This window comes from Curcuma longa, chromosome 11 (genome assembly GCF_044706935.1).
Source record: "Curcuma longa cultivar G26 ecotype Majalengka, Jawa Barat chromosome 11, ITB_CL_G26_1.1, whole genome shotgun sequence".
NCBI classification, from domain to species: domain Eukaryota; kingdom Viridiplantae; phylum Streptophyta; class Magnoliopsida; order Zingiberales; family Zingiberaceae; genus Curcuma; species Curcuma longa.
This window is the reverse complement of record NC_133871.1, coordinates 3,167,515-3,185,198: the sequence shown is the minus strand read 5'-3', so window position 1 is coordinate 3,185,198 and position 17,684 is coordinate 3,167,515. Positions and strand designations below refer to the sequence as shown.

At 37.4% G+C, this 17,684-nt stretch overlaps 2 protein-coding genes and 1 pseudogene across 2 annotated transcripts; 1 reads left to right on the top strand and 2 right to left on the bottom strand.

The window, feature by feature from the left end:
- The first annotated feature begins 868 nt into the window (after nucleotides 1–868).
- Nucleotides 869–3,844, top strand: LOC141841279 (putative disease resistance RPP13-like protein 1; annotated as a pseudogene).
- Nucleotides 3,845–6,938: 3,094 nt separating this feature from the next.
- On the bottom strand, nucleotides 6,939–8,239 carry LOC141841246 (uncharacterized). The gene is made up of 3 exons (XM_074729392.1): nucleotides 8,030–8,239; nucleotides 7,879–7,960; nucleotides 6,939–7,777 (listed from the first exon to the last, which is right to left on the bottom strand). Exons 1-3 carry the CDS (start codon nucleotides 8,237–8,239, stop codon nucleotides 6,939–6,941), a joined length of 1,131 nt encoding a protein of 376 aa, XP_074585493.1.
- Nucleotides 8,240–9,875: 1,636 nt separating this feature from the next.
- Nucleotides 9,876–15,849, bottom strand: LOC141840088 (uncharacterized). Its single transcript, XM_074727981.1, has 13 exons — nucleotides 15,609–15,849; nucleotides 15,373–15,522; nucleotides 14,750–14,926; nucleotides 14,472–14,615; nucleotides 14,043–14,148; nucleotides 13,753–13,901; nucleotides 13,549–13,674; nucleotides 12,864–13,007; nucleotides 12,685–12,772; nucleotides 11,975–12,348; nucleotides 11,476–11,799; nucleotides 10,754–10,963; nucleotides 9,876–10,128 (listed from the first exon to the last, which is right to left on the bottom strand). The coding sequence occupies exons 1-13, from the start codon at nucleotides 15,834–15,836 to the stop codon at nucleotides 9,997–9,999; spliced, it is 2,352 nt and encodes a 783-aa protein (XP_074584082.1). The 5' UTR covers nucleotides 15,837–15,849; the 3' UTR covers nucleotides 9,876–9,996.
- Between the last annotated feature and the right edge of the window lie 1,835 nt (nucleotides 15,850–17,684).

Below are 17,684 nucleotides of genomic sequence, written 5' to 3'. Positions count from 1 at the left end.
GTTGGTTATGATGGAACAGAATTATAGAAGTGGACAAGAGTTCGAATTTCGATGAAACTGAGACAATGCCCTCCTCCGTCGTAATCAACTACAACTTTTCAATGTACCCCTGATGGTCATGAGACCGATCGTGTGAGACCGTTAGGATGACAGATGCCGTTTTTTGCCGTCTAAAACAAGGAATAATATTGCCGTCTAAAACAAGGACGCCAAAGGTAGGAATCGAGACAAGAGGAACGTCTCTTCTTCATTTTGTCTATAAGGTAATTACTCTATCAGAAATGATATCTCAAATTTATCAATCATCTCTATTTTGACTACATTTTCCGTTTTATTTTTCGGTTTTCTTTTCTGAATCTGACTTCAATATCGAAAAAGTCACATCATCAAAATGTGACTCGACCCCCTTTTTAATCTTCGCAATCTACTTCAAAAAGAAATCAAGGTGCTCGAATGACAAGCAAATGGATTTAATAGCAATTCATGTGGCCCAAGTTTCGCGGGAGATGATCATCATCTCAAAGAACAAATACAAATAAAAGTAAAATCCAGAGCGGTCGGTCCAATTAGAAGGCAGAGGAGGATTAGATTAATGGGCTACATTTTAATTACTCTTACACATGCAAGCACATTTTTTTTATTTTTTGAGTGCGCCGTCCGCAGCACGCTGCCCACATGGAGGAGTCATTTTTTAATTACTCCATGTGAATCACATGCTCTGAATCCCAAGACCATCCATCAATTATTTATCCTTGCCTCCACAAATGACGATGCTCCCAGACTTCCTTTCTCACTAGATAGATAGATAGATACCTCACAAAACTGCCGTCAATCAAATTGTTTGCCTCCTTCCTTTCAGTCTCCACAAATGGCGATGATCCCCGACTTCCTTGTCACTAGATACCTCACAAAACTAGCAGATTTCGTTGAGGGAGAGATCTGCAAAGTGCTCGGTGTGAAGGAGGAGATCAAAAGGTTCCAGAGGAGATTGGAAAGGCTCAGTCCTTTCCTTCAGGATGCCGAGCAGAAGAGGCATCAAGACGCTGGCGTGAATGCTTGGCTGAGGGACCTGAAAGAAATAGTCTACGACGCCGAAGACATCATCGATCTCTGCACGCTTCCCGGTGGCGACAACTTATTGAGCATTCATCCGTCCTCATCTTCTTCTTCGTCTGCAGTAAGCTCTCCCTTCACTCTTCTTGCTTCTTGCTTTGCGTGTACCAAGTCCCGTCATGAGATTGCTGTGAGTTTTGAAAGACTTAATGATAGACTGAAAGAGATTAAAGATGATCACAAAATAATAGCAAGCTTAGGGTCCTTAACCAGTCGTCAATGGCTGCCGCAAGAGCATCAAACAAGATCTCGCCGGACCACTTCTTTGGAGGTTAAGGCTGACATCGTAGGGGCAGGGATCGAAGATGCTGCACAGACTCTCATTAGCATGATACTCAAGCATGATCATAAACAGAATGGTGTGTTTGGGATCGTTGGCATGGGTGGGATGGGCAAGACCACTCTGGCTCATAAAATTTTTCATGACGAACGAATCAAGAATGATTTTCCAACATGTATATGGATCCATGTGTCCAAGAATTACACGGAGATAGAGCTACTCAAGAAAATGCTGAAGCAAGCAAAAGGGAGTGATGATGGAGGTCAAAGCATAGAAGAACTTGAATCCAAACTGTTGCTGGTGCTCTGGTCAACAGATTCTTCATCGTGCTTGATGATGTTTGGAGTGTAAATGTGTGGACAGATGTGCTGAGGAATCCCATTCTAAATGCAAAGTCCAGTGGCATAATCTTAGTCACTGGTAGACATGAAAAGGTGATGAAGGACATGAGAGCCGGTCACATCCACCATGTTCAGAGGATGAACGAAGATGATGGATTGGAATTGTTTCACAAGGTCGTATTCGAGGACGAGGAGAACGAGAACCCTGAACTGGATGAAATTGCAGCTAAAATCGTTAGCAAATGCGATGGGCTTCCTTTGGCAATCAAGGCGATCGCAGGAATGCTGATTTCGAAGAAAAGGACAAGGAGAGAATGGGAAAGAGTCCTGGAAAGTGATCTATGGAGAATGAGAGACAATGAGGATGAACTGCCAAGAGCTTTGTACTTGAGCTATGAGGATTTGTCATCCGTTCTCAAGCAGTGTTTCCTTTGTTGTGCTTCTTACATTGACATATCATATAGCAATGACCTCGTCCGGCTTTGGATTGCTGAAGGCTTGATCCACGTGCCAAATGGTGAACTGATGGAAGAGTTGGCTGAGGATTACTACAAAGAACTAGTTATGAGAAATCTTCTTCAGCTCGATCCAAGAATATGTAGACGAGACTCGCTACTCCATGCACGACCTTTTGAGAGCTCTCGGTACTAATTTGATCGGAGATGAAGCACTTGTAATCAGTGATGGCCGAGTTGCAGACACAAATCCAAACCCATTAACAAAGATTCGTCGACTGTGGATGTCAAGCAAAGGAGACGCGCTAAGGCTTCCTGGTGCAGTTCTGGAGCAGAAGAGTTTGAGAGTCTTGCGACTTTCCGATAGCAGTGAAATAAAGACAATCGAGGACGAGGCAGCTGCACTCCCAGCATTAAAGAATCTTCGAGTGCTGGATGTGTGCGATACGCAGATTGAACGTCTTCCAGATTTCATTTTCATGAATCTGTTGCTTCTGAGATACTTGGACCTTGATCGGACGAAGATACATGAGCTACCTGAATCCATAGGGCGCCTGGCGAACCTGCAGACTTTGAACATCTCTGGGTGCAAGTCGCTGCGCAGCCTTCCTAAGGCCGTCACGAGCTTGGGTATGCTCAGGTGTCTGCGAGTTGGAAGAAACACCGTTGACTCATTTGCCCAGAGGAATGGGAAGGTTGACCAACCTTAATCACATCGAAGGATTCGTCGTCGGCCATGGTGATTCGCCGAGCAACGTGGACGACGGATGTGACTTGGAAGAGCTGCAGTCTCTATCCAAGCTCAGATTTCTGAGCGTTGATAAGCTGGAAAGGGCAACAATGGCCGGAGCCTCGGTGCTGGCGAACAAACCACTGCTCAGGCATCTGTATTTGTCATGGACAAATCGAGATGACGGCGAAAAAGAAGCGGCTGAGAAGACATGCAGCGGACTGCTTCCTCCGTCGAGCCTGGAGGAACTTCGTCTCCTCAATTTCCCGGGCCGGCGATTTCCCAACTGGATGATGTCGACGTCGGCGGGGGCTTCCTTTCCTCACCTCGAATTCTTGACGCTCTTCGATTTCCCCTGCTGCACTGAGCTCCCGCCGCTGGGGCAGCTGCCTCGGCTGAAATTCCTGACGATCAAAGGAGCGTCGGCTGTAAGAAAGGTCGGGCCTGAGTTTCTCGGCGCCGGTTCCCCTCAAGCCGTGGCATTCCCGAGACTCGAGTTCCTGCAATTCACGACATGCCAAATTGGGAAGAGTGGACGTTGAACGCTGCGTCCGAGGAGGTCGGAGAAAATCAAGAAAGAAGCCCGAAGCTGTTTCCAAGATTGAAGGAGTGCAGATTTACGGACTGCCCAAAGCTCAGAGGTCTTCCGGAGAGCATCTACTGCGCCGCCAGACTGAAGAAAATCTTCGTTTCTATCAGCGATCAGTTGAGTGAGGTCGAATTCAGAAGGCGAGAGACTATGGAAATGGACGATTGCCCTGATTTGATCCTGAAACGGGACTCGACTGAGCTCCCACACTGGCTTTTGGATCGTATCAACAGGGAAAGGGACGAGAAGAACAGTGAGCTGCCTTCCCGTACGGTCATCATAGTGAAGGCAGATGAAATCATCATTCAGCAAAATCGACAAGTAGACGCCGTTTGAGCTCGAGTGTTCAAGCTCTTTGGTTACTTTTTTGCGCAATTAACATTTAAATTAAATGTTATTGTACTTGTAATTTAAATTAAATTTTTATTTGATACATGAAATAATATACGAAACGTATATTATTCTGTTTTACTTGTAGCATATTATAAATAATTTATATAATAGGAGGTAGAAAATAGACAAAAGGATTACATAATAATATTTTTTTCTCTAATTAATTCATTCATGATACGTAGCATATTTATAAGCTACTTACATAACACATTAAACCCATTAACTCCATAAATATACCCCACTAACTCAACTAATGAAGATACATTGAACATAGACACTTTTCTTCTAACCACTACTACCACTAATTGCCACGTCATCAACCCATTAACTCCACGATTAATTTTGGATCAATTATCAACACTCCCCCTTGATTCAAAATTACAAACACCCAAAAGTAATCTAAAATAAATAAACTTATCTCTTGGAAGTGATTTCGTCAAGATATCCGCCACTTGTTCATGTGTGCTGCAGTACTCTATCTCAATTTCTTTATTTGCAACTAAGTCTCGAATGAAGTGTAGACGAATATCAATATGTTTAGTCCTCGCATGGAAGGCTGAATTTTTTGTCATTGCAATTGTTGCCTTGTTATCACAAAAAATATTTGTTGCGCCTTTTTGTTGTTGGTGAAGATCTGCAAGAACTCTTCTAACCCAAACTGCTTGACACGCTGCTGAAGTTGCTGCTACATATTCTGCTTCTGAAGAGGATAGAGCTGTAGTAGCTTGCTTCTTTGAACTCCATGAAATTGCTCCTGACCCAAGATTGAAAATGCTAGCCGAAGTACTCTTTCGATCATCCACTGAATTTGCCCAATCACTATCAGTGAATCCGCAAAGATCGAATTTTAGAACTTTAGTATACCAAATCCCATAATCCACGGTTCCAGCAATATAACGTAAAATCCTTTTAGCTGCTCCAAGATGATGCTTTGTAGGATTTTGCATGAACCTGGAAATTACACCAACAGAGAAAGCAATATCTGGTCTAGTGTGAGTTAAATAAATTAAACCTCCTACCAAGCTTCTGAAATATTTTGCATTAGCTTTCTCTGAACCATCTTCTAGTTGCAACTTCTCATTTGTATTCATGGGTGTAGTAGCTGGATTACAATTGAATAAACTGAATCTTTTAAGAAGATCTGTTGCATATTTTCTTTGTGAAATAAAAATTCCATCAACTCCTTGCTTCACTTCAAGACCAAGAAAATAATGCAATAATCCCATATCTGACATCTCAAATTTCTCCATCATGTTAGACTTAAATTCAGTTATAAGATAATCAGAGGAGCTCATATATATTATGTCATCAACATAAAGACAAACAATAATATAATCATCGCTACCTTGTTTCTTCACATAAAGGGTTGGCTCACTTTCACTTCTTGTGAAACCATTTTGTCGAAAATAACTATCAATCTTGCTATACCATGCCCTTGGAGCCTGTTTTAATCCATAGAGTGTCTTTCTCAACTTGTACACCTTTGCCTCTTTGCCTTCAATTATAAAACCTTCAGGTTGAACAACATAAACTTCTTCTTGCAAGTCTCCATTCAGAAATGCAGATTTAACATCAAATTGATAAACAGGCCAATGTAATTGTGCAGCTAATGCTAAGATAATTCTCACAGTTTCAAATCTAGCAACCGGAGAAAAAGTTTCTTCGAAATCAATACCTTGCTGTTGCGAATACCCTTTTGCAACAAGTCTAGCCTTGTATTTTTGAATGGTTCCATCGGCATGATATTTTGTTTTAAATACCCATTTGAGGCCAATTGCATTCTTGCCTTCAGGTAGATCCACCATCTCCCATGTTTCATTTTTATTAATTGCCAATAACTCTTCTTTCATTGCATTTCGCCATTCTTCCTTTGTTACTGCTTCTTCAAAAGTTGTAGGATCTGTAACAAACATAGCAAATTGATCTGATTCATAAATTTCCCTTAATGATCTGAACTTTGTTGGAGGTGTTTCATCAGAAGAATCTTGTAGAGATGATGAACTACTATTCCTTGAATTTGATGGTGAGGAAGCTGGTGATCCCAAAGGAGATGGTAAGGAAGCTGGTGATCCCAAAGGAGATGATTCAACACCTTCAGTTGTTGGAGTTTTGTTCTCTATTGGGATATGAACTTGAGTCTCTTCACCTTCTGTATTCCACTTCCAACCTGAATCTTCATCAAAAATCTACATCTCTTCTTATAATTAATTTGCCACTAACAGGATTATATAATCGATATGCTTTGGATTGATTGCAATATCCAACAAAAATGTATTTTTCAGATTTATTCTCAAGTTTATGACGAAATTGAGAATTTACCAAAGCATATGCAATACATCCAAAAATTCTTAAATGATTTACCGATGGTTTTCTACCTCGCCATGCTTCATATGGTGTTTGATTTAAGACTGCCTTTGTTGGAGAAATATTCAGCAAATAAACTGATGTGGCCACTGCTTCAGCCCAGAAAAGATTTGGAAGCCCTCTGATATTCAGCAAACTTCTAGCCATTTCTACAACTGTTCGATTTTTTCGCTCGGCGACACCATTTTGCTCCGGTGTATAAGGTGTCGTCAATTCCCTGTGAATACCATGTTCTTCACAAAACAGATTAAATTCTTTAGATAAAAACTCACCTCCTCGATCTGTACGAAGAGTTTTTATTAAAGAACCCTTTTGATTTTCCACAAGCGCCTTGAATTTTCTAAAATTCTCAAAAGTCTCTGATTTATTTGCTAAAAAATAAACCCAACTCATTCGACTAAAATCATCAGTAAACATCAAAAAATATTTACTCCCACCAAGTGATGTAGTTTTCATAGGCCCGCATAAATCAGCATGAATTAATTCAAGACATTCAGAAGCTCTCCATGATTGCCCAATTGGAAAAGACTTCCTTGTTTGTTTTCCATAAACACATCCTTCACATAAACCAAGAGTACTAATTTGCGGTAATCCAAAAATCATACCTTTCTGATTTAACAACTGCATTCCTTTGATGTTGAGATGCCCATATCTCAGATGCCACATCTTGGATTCATTCATCTTCACTGGCAATAAGAGCTTGGTTTCCCACATTAGAGATTTTCAGTGGAAACATCTTATTTTCTGTCATTTGCACATTGACAATAGACTGTCCTGAATCTTTGTCAGTAATAACACAAGCTCCATTATCAAATAAAATTGCATATCCACCCATCATCAATTGTCCAACACTTAACAAACTATGTGCCAAATTAGGAACAAAATAAACATTGTAAAGTAATTTCACTTTACCATTGCTAGTCTCCACGGCAATAGTGTCTTTGCCTTCGACTTGTATTTGCTTATTATCTCCAAGTCTTACTAGCATCTTCTGAGATTCATCAAGCTCTTTAAATAATGACTTATTGCCAGTCATGTGATTCGAACATCCACTATCCAAAAACCAAATATCGTTTTGAACTTCATTAGAATTAGAATGAACCATAAATAACTTACTTTCTTCGTTTCCTTCTTGCACATAATTTGCTTGTGAACTATTTCTGCAATTTGTCTTTATATGCCCAAATCTTTTGCAACCATAACACTGAACAGAATTTTTGTTCCATTTCTGATCCCCGTTGAATTGTCTATCAAAGTTACTTCTTCCTCTGCCACGTCCTCTACCACGAAAGCCTCCTCTTCCACAACCTCTGCCAACGAAGTCTTCTTTTTTTTCTATCTCCCCCTTCACTTGAAATGTCTTTTCATCATTCTTCTCAACTGATCGAGTTCGCCTTGCCTCATGAGCTTGCAAAGAACCCATTAGTTCATCAAAAGAGAAAACCGAAAGATCTTTAGCCTCCTCAATCGCAGTTACTATGTAATCATATTTCGGAGTCAAACTTCGCAAAACTTTCGAAACAATAATTGCATCAGTAATATTTTCTCCATAAATCTCATTTGACTAACGATCGAAATTACTCTAGATAAAAAATCTTGTAAAGTTTCATTACCCTTCATAAGCAAGGCCTCAAATTCACTTCTGAGAGTCTGGAGTTTGACTGCTATCACTCGAGAGGAGCCTTGAAATTCTTTCTGCAATATTTCTCATGCTTCTTTGGAAAATGAGGCAGTTGCAATTCTGGAGAAAATCGTCTCATGTACTGCTTGTTGAAGGATGAACAATGCTTTTGAATCCTTCTTTCTGTTCTCCTTTAATCGACTTTCATCGGCATCCTCGTCGTCAAAACCTTTCTCTACTAAATCCCAAAGATCTTGAGATCTAAATAGAGTCTTCATTTTGATGCTCCAAAATTCGTAGCACTCGCCTTTGAAAATGGGGATGAGAGGTTGAGAAACTCCATTAATCGCCATTGCAAGCAACTAGGACACGTCGAACCTCGCGCTATGATACCACTGTTAGAGAAATTAAGGAGGAAGATAATAGGAGGTAGATAATAGACAAGGGGATTACACAATAATATTTTTTTTCTCTAATTAATTCATTCATCATACGTAGCATATTTATAAGCTACTTACATAACACATTAAACCCATTAACTCCATAAATATACCCCACTAACTCAACTAATGAAGATACATTGAATCTAGACACTTTTCTTCTCACCATTACTAATTACCACGTCATCAACCCATTAATTTAATTTTGGATCAATTATCACAGATCCACCATAAAGGCAACAGTTATATAAGATAAGAAGCCATTATATGAAAATCTCTACGAAATTTTCTTTGCATAAGGAATTCTTCAATTTTGGGTGCTTATCAATTAGATTGCTATGCATGAAAAAATAGCTAAAGGTTAAAACCACTGACCTTCAGTTCCTTAATAATGGAACCGGTGCCCCCAGGCCAATCAAATCTCCTCATGGATACGCAGAATTTCATGCATCGCCTAGAATACAGTTAACATTGTATCAAACGATGAAAGATAGGGCACTCTAAAAGCACTGCTCATCTAATATTGTATTTTTTTATTTTCATCAATTCGTCGTTCTAGTAGTTCCAGACAATCAGCATAACTATTGCTTTCTCATGATAAAATAGAAAGTAGAGAAATGTGTATTTTGACTATTTAATCTAAATTCTTTATGAAAATGTCTCACACGATCTTCCAAGCTTTTTACTTTTTAACTATTAATAATATTAATTAAACTAAAAGAATAATGACATGACCAATATATAAGAGGTTAATAAGTGAAATAATAAAGATTTTTGAACCAGTTGCCCTTAAAATTGAATGCAAATTAAAAAATAGCATAGCAAAAAATCAAAAGAACTTCGTTTGATTTTCATGATCAACACAGTCACCTTTTTTTTTAAAATATGTATTAAAAGCACAATCATATCACTAAAATAGCAACTTTAGTAAAAATCTCTAAAAAAAGATTGAGATCATATTAATACTTCTACATTTCAAAAATTATTTTCAAGATTCAAATTCATAATGTTTAATCACACAGTAATAATTCATCGTTGCACCAAAACTCTTCTTATAACAAAGATACTCAAAATAATATTAATTAACATTAATAATTTAATCAAAATTACTTAAATAATATTCAATTAATTTAAATTAAATTAATTTTGATCAAGTTAAATCAATTTTAATCGAATTAAAACAATCTTCATTAATATATGAGCAATTTTAATTAACATTAAAATAATTTTATCTACAACTATTTAATAATTGTAAATTTAAATTTATAGAAGCCGCTTTGGATGAAATTACTATAAAAGATATTTTCGAGATATAATACACCATTTTAATATTTTTCATGGGAACCACCCTTTTCGATTATAATGGGAATAAAAGGGGCTTTTGATTTTCAGCCTTAAAAAATCATACCATTCTTTCACATTTTCTCATGAGAAAAAATTATCCTATATATATATTGAATGGTTGAAATATTTTATGATGCAATTTCACTGTACATGATTTGCTACTATAAACTTTATATACCCAATAAATTTATGGGCAGGGAATATAAAAATGAAGAACGAATGAAGGATGAATGGACTACCCTCAAATGTGATTTTTCTGGATCTGTCTCTCTGGTTCTATGGGCTTCCTCATAGAGAGATTTTCTATCCATTGTTAAAAGTTAAAACTAAAAAAATGTTTCCCGAATAAACCTTGCTAACACACGAGAGGTTAACCTGTTCAGCACTTCGGGTAGAATCTTAGCTGAGATGCCTGGTAGCAAAGGAAGAAGCTCTCGGATATAAGAAATATCAACATCCTGCAAAAATCACAAATATAATTAAGCAAAGTAAATGCAATCTATTAACTAGTGCGTTTCGTATAAACGTATGGAGATAAAATATATATATCATAGAAAAATGTTTTAAAATATTTTCAGCAAATATCTTTGTCTAATTAAACAAGCATCCAGTCTAGTATACTTGACTCGTGCATTCTGTACCGCACAAACATATCAAGAAGTCACAAAACCTATTCCAAGTACCGACAGCCTTCGCTAAGCATGGTTTGTTCTTGTAGTTCCTGATGTGAGAACCTCACTGACCTTTTCGACATTGCTTAGAATTGCTCGGTCCTTTGTGATGATAGGCAGCAATGGCACAAGCCTCCTAGCAACAATACTGAAAGCTCTAGTGACTTAGAGCTTGGCATGTTTGATTTCCATTCGATTTTTATAACTGGTTTATGTAAACAACCATCCAAATCTATATGTGCGTGCCCGCAATTATAAGCGAATATAAAACACTATTATGTGGACCCAAGTACTAGATATAAAGATTCGACTTCAAACATCGAGTAACCATGAATAACCACGCTAAGTGTTTGCTTGAGTTTCTCAAATTTAGATAAAAGACAAATGCTGGAAGTGTTAGGATAGTTGAAACCTGATCTGTTCTTGAAGTTCCTGAGGTCAAAAACTTGCCGACTTTTTCGACATTGTCTAGTATGGCTCTGTCCTCCTCTGTGATGGTAGGCAGCAACGCCACAGGCCTTCTAGCAACCATACTAAAGATTGGGACTGAATTCCCAATTCCTAGAGTTGCGGCGATCTGGACCAACTGCTCTCGGGAGACTGCATCAATTGCTTTAACAACCTACACAAGACTGATAAAACAGTTCAAATGGAAAGCTAGTGTATTAATAGATGATAAAATGAGAAAAAAATGTATTCAAGGGGATATCGGCATCTTCAAACACGACAAATAAATTTAATAGTTAGAAGTATTGTATCTATTTAGAGTGGAAGGTGGAAGGTGCAGAGGAAGATCAATGAAAATATTAGTGAAGTGAATGTAATTACTAATGAATTAGTTGATTTTAATATTACTAGTGATAATGGTCTTCGATGGAGAGCTAAGATTCATACATCCGATCCAAAATAGTTGGATAAACACAACTTGATGACACGGACAATCACATGAATGTTGGAACAAGCTTCACCAGTTAAAAGTAGAAAAATATATAATTCAAGAAATCTAGGAAGCCAACATTAGCAAGGAGCGATGATCTAAAACAATACTGCTGGAGACATAAGTATGGCCATCATATATTTGACTCGAAAAGATGCTTTGAGTAATATGGATTGATTAGTTTTAGCAAAGTCTACCTCGTCTAGAATGAACTCTCTGAAGAAATTGCCTTTATCGGATAGCAAAAATATAAGTGCAGCCCTTGTTTTCACAGGCTGTGCTGGTTGAGATGCCGGCGATGGAAATATTGGCACAAGGAAACCTGATTGACCCTGCAAAGAACCAAGACCTGCCATATTTCCATTTAGGTTCTCACCACCACCACTTTTTGCAGCGCTGATGAAATTCTCAAAGGCTTGCATGACATCGATGAATCTCTCTGCATTGAAGACTCCACGTTTACCATATATCATATATCGCAGTGCCTTCTTTAACCTTGGCGACTCATCTGTTAAAAGTCTCTGCTCCCATAAAAAAGAAAAACAAATTTAATAAAGCTGAACCCTCCACAATTGTATTAAACAACAAAATAAAATCGTAAAAGCATACATGTCACTTGGGAAGCAGAGATTCAGGCTATCACCAGATATTACCGTATAGAAAGTAATGCTGAAATAGATAGACAAGATTACATACCTGAGCTAGATATGGATATGCTTCATCTACAATTGCAAATTCAGGATTTCCAACCAGGGCAATCCCTTCTAGTACTCCAATTGCTCTAATAATTAGAGCAAAATATGGCGGTATTCTGAAAGGATAATCAAAAGTAATTCGAGCCAAATCTGATGCTAATTCCTGAAAATTAATGTTTTTTGCACTGCCTCCTTCAAGGGCCTGATCGAAAACTTTGGCAAGCACTGGTAGGATTGGCTCCAAATTGACCCCAGCAGGAATGAAATCAAGCTTTACGAAGTCTTTCACAATTTCATCATAGTCACGATGAATCAGATGAGCTATTGCTTCAATTATACCATACTTCTGGTCATCAGTCAGCATTGTTACAAGGCCTGATAGACCAAAGTCAATGTATCAATTTTTTCCAATTATGGGAAAGGATATTAAAAACAAATCTAAAGCAGGTCCAACTGATAAAAAATAGGAAAGGCAAAGAAAAGATGCAGATGACCACAAAACCAAGTGAATGTGATAGATCAGAAAAAATTTAAACCCCAAAGATTTCGACTCATCAATATCATATCTCTCAATGTGTTTGTATGCCTAGAACATGTGCTTATCAACAAACCTAATGATTATGTTTCTTATACTAGTCATAAAGAAGTTACTATACCAATGATATGATGCAAGAATATCTAGAAAACTTCCAATCTAGAATAGAAGATTACCAAAGTCAAGTATAGCCAACTTCCCATCTGATGTACGAATCATATTCCCAGGATGAGGATCAGCATGAAAGAAGCCAGTATCAAGCAACTGCCGATCAACATAGCAGTTTATCAATTAAATGCATAACCTATTGAACCATCTACCATATCTCAAACTATCATACCAGCCATAAACTAACCTGCTTTAGGTAGCAAATAACTCCAACATTAACCAGTTTTCCAACATCAGTCTCAGTACTTTGAGATAGTTTTTCTCCTTCAATCCATTGGGTAGTAAGTACCTTCCTTGACGTGTATTTATGGTGAGTCTTTGGTATGACCACCTGAAAAACTAAAAGCATTAAGAGCAACTAACCACGTGTTGATCAAGCAATTTGTTGGCAACTGGTAAAATTTGAAAAATACATTTTTTCAGTAATAATTAAGGCATTAGAAAGCACTGCTTCCTTAAGAAAGAATTGAGCATAAGTATTCCAGACTGGCAAACTGAAAAATATTCATCAGTGATAGTATAAATGTTTAAACAGAGGCTTATCACCAACAAAAAAGAACACATATAATAAACATACTATAAATATCTTCTTGTGGCAAATGTCAGAACTTCACATTATGATCTTTGCATAGATTCGACTTCTAGGCAGGTCCCAGCCCTACCAGTGGGAGACTGAATACAATGAATGAAGAAATGAAATATGACATGGAAAGATAGGTATGAAGGGACTGCTCCTTCTCTTGCAATAGTACATCGATGAAAGTGAAAAAAAAAACTAGGATGGAGAAAATAATTTTGGAGCTAAAATGAATTCATATTTTTGTGCAGGGGATTTTTTCTTGCAACTCAATTAAGTAAATGCAACAAGGTACCTGAGGAAGATCTTCTCTCATCATTTCAGCAAAGCGAGTACCATTTTCTCCTTCATTTACATAATCAAGCTCTTCAAAGAAGCGAGCAGCCCATTCATCAACCAAACCAACAACATCAAGAGATACCTGAAGGTTAAAAGAAAAGGTAAATACAGTATAATTTCCATGTTTAAAATGAAGCAACGTGAATAGCCACCTAGTTACCTGAGGAAATCTTCGCAAAAACAATCCCAATTTGCGTATAATGAAGAGATCTACAGTGACAGTTTCCAAAACAAACGGCCTTTGTACTTTGACAGCCACCAAATCACCAGTTTCTTTCAAACGGCCCTTGTATACTTGCCCCAATGATGCTGCATAATCCCATTACCACATGATAGTTCAATACCATATGTGAAAATGAAGATAAAAGAAAAAGGGTATATTGCTACAAAAATTCTTCGCTAGAAAGACAGGAAATTTTGAAGAAAAAAAAAATCAAAGCTTTACAGTACCAGCAGCAATTGGAGATGAAGTCAGTTCAGAGTAGATGTTATACCAAGGCTGGCCAAGTTCTTCTTCGATAAGTGCCATTGCCACATCATCAGGAAATGAAGGAACCTGAAATGTCAACAAGGGATATTAGTTTTAGAAAGCTGAGTAAAAAAATGCAGATATCCAATTATCCATATAAGGGTATCTAGAAATAATGGAACAGCTTCAGAAAACAATATTACCGTGAAAACCACAATGTATACCATATAGCTCAAAAAGCCTCTTGGGAAATCAAATATAAGGTAATTATACAAACTGAGAAGAAAAATGCTATTGGGATATAAATGTGTAAATATTGTAACATCTAAATGGCACAGATACTAAGCACAAGGTGTCATTGTTCTGGCCCATGATATTTATGAAAGCCACAATGAATATACCTACATTACCTTATCACATAGCTTTTGCAGTTCAGTCATCGCAGCAGGAGATAATATATCTGGACGAATACTCAAAGCTTGCCCAAGTTTTATATAAGCTGGGCCCAAAGAGGTCACTATTTCTCTTAATTCAATAGCTCGAGCAACCTCATTCTGAAAAGGAACAAAAAACATGAAATGCTTCAGAAACAAACAGTCAATTCAAAAAATGGTGCCTTCTGTACAAATACTGAAAACTTGGCACCAAGGAAGTTAAATGAAACGTTTATATTTGTCTATGGATTTACCTCTTTGATTTTCTTGTTAATCAAATCCGAAGCTATGTGAGACAGAAAACCACCAGCCACAGATAGAAGCTGCACGATGCGTGTTGCAACTGCTCTAGGGCGCTTGCCCCAGTAGGATGATATAATGTCAGGATCATACACAAGTGGCAATGCTTCACCACTGATTACATCTGGTACCTAAACAAATAAAACAATAGCTGTTAAAATAATTTAACTGTCATCACATGATTTGACTAAAAGGGAAGTAACAACTTGAGGGTCATTCCTTGAGGATGAAATTGGACTATCCTTGGAGATTAAACAAATTGGAAAAGTATTTGTTTTCTTTAACTATGGACAACTATAATCAGAAGCATAAGAAGATAATGCCAGAAAGGCAGATTATGGGGGAATTCTACACCAAATATCATAATTTGTTGTTGGTCCAAGGTTTCAATAAATCACACACATCTACGCTGATCAGAATCACTTGTATCTTGATACCTTTATCAAATTTTATCCCTCCGTTGAGCTCTAAGCAAGCCTACGTCACTCCTAATATTCAAATCAATCAGCGTCACTCATGTTCACAAAAGAAGACCGAACTAAGGCAAATCTCAAACTGTCGATCATAGAAAACGCACCTCAACTAATCGAAGCCGGATGTTCTCGTCGGCAAACTGCACATCGGTGAGATTTTGACCTCGGAGTCCTCTCATCAGAGTGGCCAACTGCTCGTCCTCCTCCATTTGCTTCCTCACCTTTTTGATCTCCTCCGATACGTTGCCGAACCTCTACCAATCCCCATCAAAACGCCACAGCCAATCCTCAATCTCCGCGATGTAAAATTAATAAACACAAAAAGTTGAAATCATCTTACATTCGAGACGACGCCATTGACTGAACCGAGCGAGGCAGAACTGGAAGGAGTAGAAGACGAAGAGGCAGGCTTGGTAGCCACGGCGAAGACTCCGAAACGGGGAAGCCCAGATTTGAGATGAACCGGTCGATGTTGGCAGGTCCTCCGATGCGGGAAGGCCGCCGCCGCCGATGGTAAGAAGCGGAAGGGATCGATACCGCAACCGGAGAGTTGAATCGACACCTCCATCTGAGAAATCCAAGCTCTCTCTCTCTCTCTCTCTCTCTCTCTCTCTCTCTCTCTCTCTCTCTCGGAGAAGACAACGCCGGCGGTGCCTCCTCCGCAAAGCCAAAGCATCAGTTCGTGGTAACGCAATGGAGTAAAGGACGGTTTTCTTAGTAGTCCATTATTTTTATCGATATAAACACGAATTTTTTTATAATTGTTATTTCCTTGTTCCAAATAAATACAAAATAAAAAGATATTTATTTTATAATCTAAATAAAAAAATTGTCCTCAGGCATGATACAACAGTAAGCACTCAACAAATTAATAAAACACTCATGATTCTAATCTCAACTATAGTACATTACGATATTTTTTTAGTGAAATGAAAATTTTAATAGATTAACGGTTAGATAAGAAGTTGTTTATCCTTTCAAATTTATTTGACGGATAAAAAATAATAAAAAAAATAATCATTCACTTCTCAGATTAATTGAGTTTAAAGTTCATCTACCTAAATTATAAAAAATAAAGACAATCTTTTATTAATTTATCTACCTAACTAATTGAAAATCGTACTTTAAAATATTTATCTTATTTAAAAGAGTAATGATAGACTACATAAAAATGCAACATAAAATCTCAGTATGACACACATAAGGTATGGAGGTAGAATTCAAGTCTTATGTGTATCATGCTGGGATTTCATGCTGTATTTTTATACAGTCTATCATTTCTCTATTTAAAATTCAAACATAATTTTCTTATTAGTCTTCTAAATGATTTATTCAATTATAAGTTAAATATTGTTTTGATAAAATTTAAAAAGAAAGATATTCTTTTAATTATATGAATTGGAAAAGGTATTTTTTTTTATTTTTTTTGCATATTACTGTTGAATATGTTCATCGTAGAGATTCCTCGGGAGTACCGCTAGGCAGATCCAACGGTCAATAGGTAAAGTATCGACTTTGTGATCCGGTTTGCACTACTCTTACAGCAACTGCCTTGTCTGGACAAAACTTGGGGCCTTCGCTATTTCTATTTTTTGTCGGAATTTTATTGAAAACAAAAAAATTTGAATTATATTTCTCTCTTTTATTTTATGTGAGTAGACGAGTGCCACGTGGCCGTGTGCCCCACTTCGCCGTCCCATAGAAAACACATGGAGATGCGTTTGAGTTGAATAGGTTGACTATATAAGTGGCCCACATGGGCAACAGGAAAGGCTCTGTTCTGTTTTTCAATAAAGATATCAATGCGCCACACGCAAACTCGTCGGGCTAATTTTTTAATATTTAAAATTAAAAATATAGAAAATAGATATAAAATAAAATTAAAACGTTCATAGTTATTCTCCTTTTAAAAATTAGTTAGATGAAAGGCAATTTAATAGCAGAAATATTCATTTTTGCTCCATCTTACCTCCTCGCATATGGTCATGGAACTGATTGTGTGGGACCACTAGAGTAATGGATTCTATCTTTTTACTAAAGTAAATAACTCAAGTCGCTCTTGGAATATAGTTGAGTTGGTTATGATAAAACAGAATTGTTGAAGTAGACAAGAGTTGAATCTCGACGAAACCGAGACAATGCCCTTCTCCGTCATGATCAACTGTGATCGTGGAGCCAACTGTGTGGGGTTGCTGGGTGGTAGATTTCACTTTTTTACTGAAGTAAATAAATCAAGTCGCTCATAAATTATTCAAATCTCGATTGAAAAAATATTCGTTCAAATTCATCCGATTAAGTTAATAAGACGAGTTCAAATTTGATTTCAAATTCGAAAATATTATTAAGCCGAACTTAAACTTAACAGTTTTTTATTTGTAAATTCATAAACATATTCATTTATAGGCTTGCGAAAATG